This window comes from Megascapheus bottae, chromosome 4, assembly GCF_031878675.1.
Source record: "Megascapheus bottae isolate mThoBot1 chromosome 4, mThoBot2.hap1, whole genome shotgun sequence".
In the NCBI taxonomy this organism is placed as follows: domain Eukaryota; kingdom Metazoa; phylum Chordata; class Mammalia; order Rodentia; family Geomyidae; genus Megascapheus; species Megascapheus bottae.
In genome coordinates, this window is record NC_143512.1 from 38,851,461 (window position 1) to 38,865,894 (window position 14,434).

The window sequence follows — 14,434 nt, forward strand, 5'->3', positions numbered from 1 at the left end:
AGGGTAGGGAGGTAGCCTTGAGCTGAAGAGCTCAGGGACGGTGCCCAGGCCGAGTTCAAGCCCCATGATTCACAAAAACAAGGAAAATTTAGTGCGGCTGGACACTGGTGGTTCACGCTTGTAATCCTAGCTAGTCAGGAGACTGAGACCTGAGGATAGCAGGTCAAAGCCAGTGTAGGCAGAAAAGTCCCCGAGTCTCTTATTGTCAATAAATCACTCAAAAACTGCGAGGGGTGCTGTGGCTCATATGGTACAGTGCTAGCCTTGAGGACAAAGAGGCTCTGCCTGAGGGCCGGGAGTTTGGCCTAGTGGTAAAAGTGTTTGCTGAGCATGCACAAATACCTGGGTTCCGATACCCCCATACCACATACATAGAAAAAAGCAGGAAGTAGTGCTGAGGCTCTGGTAGAGCCTTGAAAAAGTCTCAGTCCAAGGTCAGGCCCTGAGCTCAAGCCCAGGACTGGCCAAAAAAAAAAAAAAAAAAAAAGAGGCTCTGCCCTACAGCACTCATTACCCCTGGGCCTGGGCATTGTCCCTGAGCTCTTCAGCTCAAGGCTACCACCCTACCCTTGAGCCAAACCCCACTTCCCCTTTTCGAGAGATTAGAGATAAGAGTCTCAGGTCCTTTTGTGCCAGGGCTGGCTTTGAACCTTGATCCTCAGATCTCAGCTTCTTGAGTACCTAGGATTACAGGTATGAGCCACCTCATCTGGCACTGCTACATTTTTTTGAAGACCCAGAAATCTAGACTTCCTAAAAGAAGACATTTTGGGGCCAGGAGTATGGCCTCTTAGTAGAGTGCTTGCTTAGGATGCATGAAGCCCTGGGTTGGATTCCTTGGTACCACATACACAGAAAAAGCCAGAAGTGGTGCTGTGGCTCAAGTGGTAGACTGTTAGCCTTGAGAAAGCCCCAAACAGTGCCCAGGCCCTGAGTTCAAGCCCCAGGACTGGAAAATAAAAAACAAAACAAAATCTATCTTATGTGTGTGCGCATGCAGGTGTGTGAGTGCGCCAGAACTGAGGATTGAACTCAGGGCTTTTTTTATTTAGCTTTTTTTGTTCAAGGCTGGAACTCTGTCACTTGAGTTACACCTTCATTTCTGGCTTTTTGTTGCTTAGTTATGGCTGAGTTTCACAGATTCTTCTGCCCGGATTGGCTTTGAAATTCAATCCTCAGATCTCAGACTCCTGTAGCTAGGTTTAAGCCACAGGGGCTTAGATATAGGAGGACATTTTTACAGCAAACAATGAAGTCTGGAAACATTTGTATTCTCCTCAGCAAGTGAAGGGATCTTTCCCTAAGAGGCTCTGATGTCCATTATGCCCTCCAGTCCCTAAGGACCGTTAGAAAAAATAGAGCCAGCCAATAGGAAAACTGATAAGGAGAAAAACTGTGGGTGACTTGTTCTTACTTCAGTAAATATAAATTAGCAAAGTAAGCTTTAAAAGACAACTAGAGCACAGCATACTTTTTTCCCCTTCAGAACTTCACTTCCTCCCCTGAATAATCAAAAATGAAAAAAAAACCCCAAACTTCCTTTTTTACCCTGATTTTTATTTAGCTTTTCACTTAATTGGACCTGTCACTTGACTTAAGTGCTATACAATCTCTAATAACCATTGTGACAAATGGTTATTAGACCAGATTGTAAGACAAGCAGTTATGAATCGGCTATTTACACAGTGGTTGTTAAAGCCCCCACATATAGAACTACTTAGGTAATGGTGGATTTGTGTCAATCTTCTTGTTCTCTCTTTGTTGCTTGGACCAGAAGATCTGCCCTAGGTTAGATAATCGCTTTTGTCCCAAGTTGGGTGGCTTCCCTGTAGGTTTTTCAAGATTCTCTTTTGTTCTCTTTCTGGTATTTTCTAATTTGAGAGATTTGTTGGTCTTTTTTTTCCCATAAGATCTCTTGCAATGCGAATATTGAACCGATTATTTCGAGCTTTCTTACTTAGACAAGCATCCGTATGTTTTAAGATTCTGTTTTTTTTATGTACCGTACCCTCCATTTCTCGTGTATTATTATGCTTATTAGTTTCTACTTTTTCTGCTTCTGATGGCTTCTCGTTTTTCTTGTCCAGACAATTTTTTATCAGATGTAACATCTCCTGAGGTGGTCCCCCTTGGTGAAGATGGAATTCCTTGAGAATATCTACTCTCTGCTGTAGGATCTGGCATTCATTCTCCAGCAGAGCAGCAATCAAATGCAGGGAGTAGGTGTCGTGGTTCAGTTTCCGCACCTGTTCCTCCAGCTCAATCTTGGAGGAAGAAGCTTCGTTATCTGGTTGGCTATGGAAGTCAGCTTGATGATTTTGAAGGATTTCTCTTTTGTTTTTATGAGATTTCTGGTACAACTTGATCAGTTCGTTGAGCTCTGTTTGCTGTTTACTCCAGTGATCTGCTTCCTCAAGTAACTGTTCCATGTTGTTCCTAAGTTTCCTATTTTCTTCGTGAATGTAAAGGGACCTGTATTTTCCTTCATCCATACTCAGCTGAATTCTGTTACGGGCTCTTCTTTCTTCTAGACGATTTAACAAATCCCTTGCAGACATTTGTACCATGTCCTCAGACTGCTGGCTTTTCAATATCATCTCCTGTTTCTTTGTATTCTTTTCTGGGTCTAACCTAAATAGCAAGTCTTTCAATAGCCTCTTATTTGTTCTGTCAAGTCCTCTGAATTTTTTGATAAGTTCTGATACATCCTTGGAAATATTGGTGTCCTCAAAAACCTCATTCGTTTCTGTGGTCTTCTCTTCAACTTCAGCCATACTTTTAAGGACATCTTTAATGTCTCTTATGAGAGCATCTACTTTCTGTGCTGTCTGTGATCCTGTTACTGGTTGGCTACAATTATTTGGGGAAGGGAGGGAGCCCCAGCGTAAGGGGGGACGACATGATCCAATTTCCAACAGGGCAATGGTGATCCCAGAGTCTAATGTCTCTTGACGAAGACCAGGAGCATAGTTCTGGTTTGGGGTGGTAGTCATCTCAGCTGATTTAGGTAAGCTGGCCATCAGGACCCAAGGAAAGCAGAAAACCGTAGAGATTCCAGGAAGAACAGGTGACAGTCCTCTGTGCAAAAGGGTGGAGAACGTGGAACCACGCAGAAGGCAGAGTCTAGAATTAAGGACCGAAACTGAGGAGATGATGTTAGGTGGAAGGTGACATCTCAGATAGTCTATGGGGGGAAGGGGATGGGAAGAGGGCCAGGAGCTGGGGCTCCATCCCTTCTTTTCCAGGTGTCTGGTATTTATTCCCTGATCCTAACAACCAGCCTTTATTCTGTCACTACACCATTGTGTCCTCTCCCCACTTCCTGTCTCCCTGATGTCACAATGGTAGTCTCTTTAACTCCTCCCCAGAAACTGGTGCAGCAAAACCAACCTGATCTACCCCTTCTCCCAGGATCTCTGCCACCGCCCTTTGCTTCCTTTTTCAGCTTCAGTTCTTGGCATTCTATGGGCATTTTCCTGACTTCCTTACCTCAGCCCTGCCTCCGCAACCCTAAGCTCAGCCTCAGGGTGTTCACGCCTCAGGGTGTTCACGTCCCACCCGAGGACTTGGCTACCCCTGGTGAGGCTCCCATTCTTCCCTAGAAACTGAGGGCCTTGTGGCTCCTATTCTAAGAGAGACACTGCTGTGAAAGAAAGGTAGGAATAGAAAACAGACCCCCCCCAAAGAAGGTTAAAAGAAATAATGTTAGGAATCTCTCCATGAAAAACACTATGTGAGAACCTGGTGTGGGTGACCCACACCTGAAATTTTAGCCTGTTCAAAACTTGCTCAGACAGGAAAGTCTGTGAGTCTCTTAGCTCCAATTAACCACAAAATGTCTGAAATGGAGCTATGGCTCAAGGGGTAGAGTGCTAGCCTGGAGCAAAAAGAGATCACTGACAGTGTCTAGGCCCCAAGTTCAAGCCCCAGGACATAAACAAAAATGAGAAATGATTATCTGAACATCTCTATGAACACAATTTCAAGTTGGGAGTTTTTTGTTTATATATCCATTTATTTTAGAGGTACTGGGGATGGAACTCGGAGCCTTGTGTATTAAATCCCCTACCACTGAGCTCCATCTCCAGCCCTTGGGTTGGGACTGACTTTAGCTTTGAGGGCAGTAGTCTTTAACACAGACTCAGTGAGTTTATTCATTTACATCCAGCAACACAAAACATCACCCATTACTTTTTCACAGCAATTAGTGAAAATGAGCATTTAAACCATTTAAAATAGCTAAAGCCAATGGCAGGTTATGTAAAAATAGAAGAATAATTCCAAACAAAGGGTCTTCCTGACTTTTGTCCTCAGAAGTCAAGACTATGAGCAGACACAATTCTAAGTAAGTGTATTTTGGATGAGATTGTATTTTACTTTTTACTATGAAAACTAGATATTTGCCTCCAATCTTAAGGAGTAAATGGCGCTTCATTTTCCCTCCTTAGAGAAGAGAACGTATTTTTTTTCTTCCACATGTACCAACTAACATTGGCTTAATTTCCCTGAGTTTATGCTCATCTTTCAGAGCCCAGGTCACTGCTGACCCAAAGATTTGACAAAGCCAGGCTTTCTTTTGCTTGAAGGGCCACCATTTCTGACTCACACCATGATGACACAGAGGCTAGTGGTCACTCTGACACAGTCACCAAAAGGTTCAGTTTGGGTTCTTTCTCTCTTTGCCATAAGCATCATTTGAGACAATTTTAAGTCTCTAGGACAAGGAGAATTTTTTTCTGATTTGGTCATTCTAGTTTTATTGCCCTGAAATCAGAAAATATCTCTGGCCTAATATATATATATATATATATCCAGCTTGAAAAAAATAAAGGAAAAGAAAATATCTACTTTTTGCAATCAGTTATCTTCTTTTTGGTCTAATGCATTATCAGTGTTAATACTTAAAAAGAAAGCTATATTTCTTATTTTCTTTTTGTTTGCAGAGATTCTTTCTTTCATACTGTTGGATGCAATCTGATTGCTTTGGTTTCTATGGGAGCTAGTTTAAAGGTGGCTTATTCAAGACTGAAGGATTTGAATATTTCTCTTTTCCTTACAATTATGGTGAATTTCAATGCATTTTTCTATTAATTTTCACTGGTGTCTGAGTTTACTGTGCTCCAAATTATACATTCTGAAGTCTCATCTTTTTCTTCCTTCTTTTTTTTTTGTCTCTTTATTTTACTTTTGAAGTACTTAGGATCTTATATAAGCTAAGCAAGCACTGTACCACTCAGCTTACTCCCTCAGTTCCCTCTCTTCTTTACTGACTTATCTTCCCATTGGAATATTAAATACATTTAGATTGTATTACTTTTATCTGCTAAGTTCATATGTCCTGTTGACTTCAACATTTTTAGAGCTATTTCTAAAATTAATAGAAAATCTGTGCTATTTTCTTCTCTCTCTCTCTCTCTCTCTCTCTCTCTCTCTCTCTCTCTCTCTCTCTCTCTCTCTCTCTCTCTCTCTCTCTTTCTCTTTTTGTCAGTTGTGGGGCTTGAACTCTGGGCCTGGGCGCTGGCCCTGAGCAAGGCTACTGGCCTACCCTTTGAGCCACAGCGCCACTTACAGTTTTCTAGTGGTTAATTGGAGCCAAGTCTCATGGACTTTAGTGCCCAGGCTCGCTTTGAACTGTACTCCTGAGATCTCAGCCTCCTGAGTAGCTAGGATTACAGAGGTGAGCCACGGCGACCAGCTACTATCTTCTCTTTTTAGAAACAATTTGCCTTTACAAAAATCCTCTCTTAATGTATTTGTATTTCAAAATACATATATTTTGTACCAAAATATAGACTTAGCTATTTTTCTGAGGCTAAACTCAGATGGGTTTAAGTGAAATAAACAGGTGGGAGAGGTAGTTGAGAATGTTAGTAGCTGGGATAATTTAAATATATATAGGAGGATCTGGCTTCTACAGGCCTGAATTTGGGGGTTCAAATTATAAAATTAGCACTTGCCCATTTCTAAGTTTTCTGTTTCTGTGTCTGTCTCCCTCCCCCTCTCTTCCTTTCCCTCTCTCTCTCCCTCCCTCTCTCACCCTTCTCTCTCTCCTTCCCTCCCTCTCTCTCTCTTCTCTTGGGATTCTCTCTCTCTCTGGCTCTTAGCCCCAGGCAGCTCCAGGCCTATATCCTACATGCTTAACAGTTCCAGAGGAACAGAATTTTTTTCCCCATATAATTCTAGTAAAAGTGCCTAGGAAACTGCCAGACACGGAGAGATATACCTATAAGCAATCTCAAGACTTTGGAGGCTGAGGCAGGAGGATTAAGAGTTTGAAGCCAGCCTGAGCTATAGCTGAGACCTTGGTTTTTTTTTTGGGGGGGGGGTGAAAAAGATTTGATTAGCCAGCTGTGGTCATGTGCAGGCATAGTCTAAAAGACTGTCTGCCTATGGACTGACACAGGAAGATAATGCTGGGAAGTGTGTCTGCTAGGCAAAACCAGTAGTTGCATGTCACGTTGTGCCCAATGCAAAATAACAGCATAAATCATTATCTAAACTGAAGATATTTTCTCCTCCCACATGAAAGTTTAGAAATTGTATTCACTGTCCTATAACTGTCCTGCAACCTTTCATGACAATTATATTTATTTTATGTGGGAATGTTTTTAATTTTTAATTTTTAAAAAAAATGGACTTAGGGAAAGGTTGCAAAAATAAGGCTCTCACATCTCTGGCCATAAAAGAAATGCAAATCAGGGCCAGGAATTTGGCCTAGTGGTTAAAGTGCTTGCCTAGCATGCATGAAGACCCGGGTTCGATTCCTTGGTACCACATATATAGAAAAAGCTGGAAGTGGTGCTGAGGCTCAAGTGGTAGAGCTCTAGCCTTGAGAAAGTCCAAGGACAGTGCTCAGGCCCTGAGCTCAAGCCCAGAACTGGCAAAAAAAAAAAAAAAAAAGAAATGCAAATCAAAACGACTCTAAGATTCCACCTCACTGAAGTTAGAATGGCCATGATCAAGGAATCTAATAACAACAGATGCTGGAGGGGATGTGGCCAGGAGGGATCACTACTACACTGTGAGAGTGCAAACTCATTCAACCACTATGGAAAGCAGTATGGCAGTGCCTCAAAAGACTAAACATAGAGCTCCCCTATGAACCCAGCAATTCCACTACTTGGCATTCACCCAATCGTCCAGAAACAAGGACATACTAAATCCACTAGCATAACAATGTTCATTGCAGCACTATTTACCATGGCAAAGATATGGAACCAACTTAGATGCCCTTCAATTGAAGAGTGGTTCAACAAGATGTAGTATTTATACACAATGGAATTCTATGCTGCTGTCAGAAAGAACAACATTGCCCCATTTATAAGGAAATGAAAAGACAGAAGAAATCATATTAAGTGAAGTAAGCCATACTCAAAGGAACATAGGCTCAATGGTTGCCCTCATTTGTCATAATCAGTAGATACCTTGGGCTCTCCTAGCAGAGATTTACAATAGAACAAAATGTAGATTCATAAGGCCATATGGAATGATGCTAAATGAAAGGACCTCCAGGATATAGAAACAAAAGCCATATAATGAGTGATTGTTGTCCTTAATGTACTATGTTATCTTTCATCTCTTTTGCTGTTCCTTGGTTATCTCATATTGTTTCAGTGTTTCTCCTGGTTATCTGATATATTGTATATATTCGTATTTGGTTATTTGAAGTTGGATAGGGTAGGGAGGAAAACAAGATGAGGGGCTGAGGTGGGGGAGGGAAAAGGGGACCAAGACATGAGAAAGGGTATCAATGTATGTAAAGTAATACACTGTCTATCTGGCAAATATAATGTAACCCTTCTATTAATTACAATAAAATATATAAAAAAATAAGGATCTTATATAACTTTCATCTAGCATTTCCTAATGTTAATACTTTATATAGTCAAAATTCAGTAATCAAAACAAACCTTGACACAATGATGTTAATCAATCTAGGGATTTTACTAAAATGCCTAGTTCTCTTGCTAATTTTTTTTTCTCTTATCCACTGCTCTCTTTCTTTTTTGCCAGTCCTGAGCCTTGAACTCAGCCTGAGCACTGTCCTTGAGCTTTCTCAAGGATAGAGCTCCACCACTTGAGCCACAGCACCACTTCCAGCTTTTTTCTATGTATGTGGTACCTAGGAATTGAACCTGGATCTTCGTGCATGCCAGGCAAGCACTCTACCACTAGGTCAAACTCCCGGCCCTCACGCTGCACTTTCTATGTCTAATTTCTAATGATCTTTGACAGATCTTAACCTTTCCCTTATTTTCCAAACATTTCTGATGAGTATTGCTTGGATATTTGATAGGCTTCATCGTAAATGGTGTGTGTTTTCTGACAGTCAATATACTGAGATTTCACATGCTAGGCAAAAATGCCACCAAAAGGTGGATGTTCACCAGAGTGTGCATGATATCAGTATGCCTTATATTTAGTAAGGGTCATCCTGATCATTTAGATATCTGTGAATTGTTTTGCTCAAAATAATTATATTTCCCTGTGTAGTTAATGAACATCTTGGAAAAATACTTTGAGACTATGCAGATAGCCTATATACTGGTTTTATACCCACAAAAGGACTCATCCTATAACAATTATTAAAATGTTCTAATGGTAATATTTGGAGGTACTGGGATTCAAACTCAGTACTCCATGCTTGCTAGACAAATACTCTACTACTCTAATCACTCCTCCAATCCTTTTTGCTCTGCTTATTTTTGAGGCAGCAGCGCACTTTTTGCCTAGGCTGGCCTAGAATATGATTCTCCTATTTATGCTTCCCATCATTGCTGAGATGACAGACAGAAACCACCCTACCCCACCCAGTTTTTTTCTATTTGGCTGGTCTGACCTTGAACAACAATAAAGATACCCACATCCAACTTCTAGTGATGATTTTTTTATTTCCCTTATTCCTTTAATATCTACTAATTGGATATATTTTTCCTGAATTTACTTACTTACCTATTTATGTATTTGTTCATTCTTTCAGCTATGTATTTATATAAATATGCATTCATAAATATTTGTTTTATTCTTTCGGCTACAATACAATTCTGAAATTTTTTCTTAACCATGTACTAATACATTAATATGATGGGAAATGTTTGGTATAATACAACATATTTACCAAGTTTATTTATTTTTTTCAGTTGTGGGGCTTGAACTCTGGGCCTGGGTGCTGTCCCTGAGAAGTTCAGCTCAAGTCTAGTACTCTACCGCTTGAGTCACAACGCCACTTCTGGTTTTCTGGTGGTTAATTGGAGATAAGAGTCTCACGGACTTCCATACCTGGGCTGGCTTTGAACTGTGATCCTCAGATCTCAGCCTCCTGAGTAGCTAGTACAGGCATAAGCTACTGGTATGGCTTAATAGGTTTTTAAAATCAAACAATAAAAGATTGGTAATGAGTAATGAAGGGATTGTGTAATTTGCTTTTAAGCTTTTCTTTATGTGTAGTGCACTTATATGTGGCCATTTTATTTTTATTATATTTTTGTTCATTGTGGGGCTTGAACTCAGGGCCTGGTTGATGCCCCTGAGCTCTTTTTGAGCAAGTGCTCTACCATTTTGAGTCACAGCTCCAGTCTCACAGACTTTTCCTGCCCAGGCTGGCTGTAACCATGGTCCTCAGACCTCTGCTTCTTGAATAGTTAGGATTACAGGCATTAGCCACCAGCTCTTGGCTTATATATGTGGCCATTTTTAAGAGGAAATAAAAATAGAAGTTTTTATTCAAATAAAACAAAGCTATAACTGGACACAGCTGGCAACTTTTCCTCTGCATGTCCTTTTCCCTTTTACCACCAGGTGGTACTGTAGGCCTTGTTTATTGCAAATGTTTGTGTGTGTCTGTGTGTGTGTGTGTGTGTGTGTGTGTGTGTGTGTGTGTGTGTGTGTGGTGAATTCTTGAATTAGTAGGGTCATAAAGATATTCATATCCAATCCTTTTTTTTTTTAAATGATTTAGGAGTGTCCATTCTGAGACTTGCTGTACTTACAGCTAGTTACAATAAGAGCTGGAATTAGAGTTCTCGTCTCTGGAGACTCACTTTTGCAGAGCGGGAGACTGTGGAAGAAAAATTTAAATACCCACTGTGTTCTACAAGAAAAGGGTTAGGTCAAAGAGCATGTTTTTTTTGTTTGTTTGGTTGGTTGTTTTTTTTTTAAGTGCTAGGAATGGCTTGTTCTGCAAGGAATTTGGATAATGCAAATAGTATTTCTACTGACAAAAACGGTTGGGACCAAAGGTCCTTGTTTTCCAGAAGAAAGAAGTTCAAGATTTGTTAATTCAGTGTTCAGAGACTTTATAGATTACAATTAAAGAAGATTAGGAGAATTGACTATGAATAAGAATCAATTTAACAAAAGAAGCTAAAAACTTATCCTCTGAAACTATTGAAATATGGCAAAACATGAAATACCTCGTTATGACTGGAAAGTTTAATAACATTATGATGGTGGTAGTCTCCAAATTCATCTGCAGATTCAATATAATCCTTATCAAAGTCACAGCTGCACTTTGCAGAAATGGACAAGCTCATCCTAAATTCATCAGGGAAATGCAAGGAATCCAAATAACTGAAAAAGAACAGCAAACAGCAAAACTTGTATTACCTGAGTGAAAGCTCACTATCAGGCTGCAGTAGTCCTGACAGTGTGTGTCAATGGAAGAACAGGCATAAGAATCAATGGAGCAAAGCAGAAAGTTCACAAATAGACCCTTACAAGTTTAGTCAGCTGATTTTTAGGAAAGCTACAAAGGTCACTCAGCCAGTACTGAAAACCTGTATCTCTATATGTAAAAGCAATACACTTTACTATAGGTATTAGATACATTGCAATATCTTTTCTCACTCACCAGGAACATTAAGGCCAGCACTTTTATAACAACACATCAGTTAGCAAGAGAAGAACATAAATAATTTATTTCACCAATTTTATTTTTTGTGGCCTAGGAACCTTCAGAAATGAAGACTCAGACATCCAGAGACAAGTGTTTTTATGCTTAGTTTTTCTGAAAAAATAAAAAATGAACAGCCATGTGGAAAGATGATTAGACAAAAGAGGCATGCTCTGGTGGGAACAGAAGGGGAGAAACCCAATAGAGCCTGTTCAGATTCTTCTTGGCTTCAGATTCTTCTATAGCATTCTTGGTTTGTTCTACTTTTTGTACTGGACAGTACTGGGGCTTAATTCCTGGTCTCACCTCATTGGGTAAGTACTGAATCACTTGAGCTACATCCACAGCACCACTTACAGCTTTTGTGTGTGTGTGTGTGGTACCAAGAAATCAAACCCAGGGCTTCGTGCATGCTAGTTGAGCACTCTATCACTAGGCCACGCTCCAGGCCTTACATTATTGTATATCTGGGGGTGGGGGAGGGAAATGACCCTAGGCAAACTCTGCCATTTCCAGATATTTCTCTATCCTTTTTTAATTTCTCCTTACCTTATCCTATCTTACTTAAAATAAGTTCTTTCACCTTGTGAATACTCTTCTTTTTGGGAAACCCATCAAAATACTTTTCATAGTGAGAGCTAAGGGACCCTCTCATCCTTCCTTTTTCCTACATCACCTCACCATTTTCCAGCTAAGACCCTTAGCATCCCTTCTTCCTGGAAGATGGACAAACATTTCCTTATTCTTCAAGCTGCTAGAATCTATTGGGCCAGCATTCAACAAATTCCTCAAACACATCTGCGCTGATAAATGCAACAAAAGGCAGCTTCATCATTTTTACTGGTCTCCTGGGCAGTGTGTGACTTTTGGCCATGCTTGACATGCAGGTCCAGAAAAGCTTTGATGTCTAGAAGCCTAAGTTTTAACCTGGCTTGGCCTAATCACCCAGTGCCTCTGCTTCCTTGGCTGTTAGAACGGGCATTCTACTTCTATGTACCTCTCTACACAGGATATTGTAATGATGAACATAGTATCTGGTTAGCACTTCAAGAATTGAAAGTTTTGTTTTGTCTTGTTTTGGTCTTGCTGTGTAGCCCAGGCTGGTCTTAAACTCATAATTCTCTTACCTGGTCTTCCTAAATGCTGGGATTATAGGTGTGTACTACCTTGTCCAGTTCGTGACTTTTTCCTTTTAACTTCTCTTAGCTTAGAAACAAGTCTCCTGACTTTATATCTCTATCATTTCTTCTCAGAAAAAAAAAATTCTTTTCCATAAGCTTTAAATAACCTCAGGGCCCCATCCTAGGCCACCTTCTCTGCCATCAGCAGGTTTTATTATTACTTCATGACAGTAACTGACGTTTTTAGTAACAGCTTTCTTGAGATGATAGAACACAAAAGCTATTTTTTTTCAACTGTAGCTCATGCCTATAGTCCTAGCTACTCAAGAGGTTGAGATTGCAGTTCAAAGCCAACCTGGGCAGGAAAGTCCATGAGACTCATCTCTAGTCAAACACCAAAAAACAGAAGTGGAACTTTGGATCAGAGTGGCAGAGTGCTAGACTTGAGCAAAAAAAAGAAAAAAAATGCTTGGGGGCAAGGCTGAAGCCCTATGACCAACAAAAATAAATACATTTGAAAAAAATGTATAGCTCAGTGGGTCTGGGCAAATCATAGAGTTGTATAATCATCACCACTACCTGATTCTGTTAAAGAATGAAGGGTTCAGGATGAGGGGTGAGTAGTGATGGCTTAGGGAGGGGGGAATGAGGGAGCTTCCTTCAGTTTCCCAGTTTCCACACAAAATCATGACCCTATGAGATCTGCTTGATCCTCTTGCCTTGTGCAAAGAATTTCAAGATGTCTTACAATCAGTACTGTCTCACAAGATAGAAGATTAATAAGGATTTATTTTAGTATAATAGGATAAAGCAGAAAGAAATGGAGAAAACAGGGGAAAAATCATTTTCTGCTTCCCACACAGGAAATGAGAGGCAAAGACTCAAAATGTTGGTTCTTATTTGTGGTCTTTATACTCTGTGGGAGAATACGCTTAGTTATGTTGTCTAGCAATCCTTAATCCACACACAATGGTGGGAGGCCAAGATCATCGTTGTTTATTATTTTGAAACACAAGGACAATAAGTGAGCCTTAGTAATTTCCTTTTCCAGACATGCTTTCTGATTTTGTCTCTTTATACCATAGTGGAAGAGTTTGCAGACTGTTGACATCTCCAAGGAGAAGAAAGATAACTCCTATATATTTCCTTGTCCTTGTAACTTTGTACCAAAAAGGCAATGGGAAAGGAGTTAGCTGCTCAGGCTTTTCAGTTTTCTCCCTGGTTCCAATAGTGGAATCTGGCCCTTTTAATAGTTTCCAATGTCCCTGTCCCTTCATCTTCTAGCTATCCTACCTCAATTCCATTTTCATCATCCTCTAAAACTGCCCCAGGCTGAATAGTCACCTTCCTTATCTGAGCTGCATAGCCTGGAGTCTCCTCCTTGTCCCTTGGATTACCTGTCTCACATGCTGTGTAGATAGAAGGAATCACTGTGTTGGAGCTTTGTGTCTGTCTTATTTTACCTAGTATATTACTTTAGAGGCTCATCCATGTTATAAGGGATGCCAACATTTCATTTCTTTTTATTGCTAAATAATTTTCTGTTGTGTGAATATAGCATTCGTCAGTTGAGGGCATTTGAATTGTTTCTCCTCGGGCTTGTGATTGATGTTGCTGTCAATATTTGAGTACAAGGTTTTGGTAGAGATATATTTTCATTGCTTTGGTGATATATGTAGTAGTGCAACTGATAGTGCCTTTTGCTGCATGTTTATATTTTATTTATTTTATTTAGACAAAGTCTCTATGTCTCCCATATCAGTCTAGAACTTAACTATTTATACCAGGTTAGCCTCAATTTTATGATCCTTCTTTCTTTGCCTCTCATTATAGATGTACACTACTTTTCCTAGTTCAAACATTTTAGCTTGAAGTTAAATTTATGGATTCTATTCTTATCTTTGTACTTTTCAATGCTAATAAAACTTAGGTTATTGCCTAAACAAAATTTATTCAGACTTAAACTCATGTGTTTTGTAGTTTCCACTCATATTCAGATCCAAAGATCCAAAGATCTAAATGTCATTTCAAGTTAATTTTATACACGGGGGTAGATAACGAGTCTATTCTTTTCATGTGAATAATCAGTTGTTCTAATACCCTTCATTCAAAACTGTTGGAGACCATTGCTTTCAGCCTCCTGAGGAAGTAAGATTATAAGATGGCACCTGGTAGCTCGCCAATGAGTCAGTACTTGCTGACCAGGAAGTTTCTTTGCATTTGTTGATTTGCTTCTTCCTTGCTTGTGGATAGAGTGGATGGCTAGATTTCTTCCAGGTTTGTTTGCTGCTTTGCAGATGACCTTTATTGTGATTGGCTGCTTAAGGATATAAATAGTGTAGGATTTCTGGGGAAGGGAGGAGAAAGGCAAAGAGAAGGAAAAAGGCAGAGAGAGAAGAAAGGAGAGAGAAATAGAAACCTC

General features: G+C 40.0%; 1 protein-coding gene across 1 annotated transcript; it reads right to left on the minus strand.

Moving 5' to 3' along the window:
- Positions 1–1,540: 1,540 nt before the first annotated feature.
- Spz1 (spermatogenic leucine zipper 1) lies at positions 1,541–3,256 on the minus strand. The gene has a single exon (XM_090331702.1). The coding sequence runs from the start codon at positions 3,018–3,020 to the stop codon at positions 1,872–1,874; it is 1,149 nt and encodes a 382-aa protein (XP_090187828.1). The 5' UTR covers positions 3,021–3,256; the 3' UTR covers positions 1,541–1,871.
- Between the last annotated feature and the right edge of the window lie 11,178 nt (positions 3,257–14,434).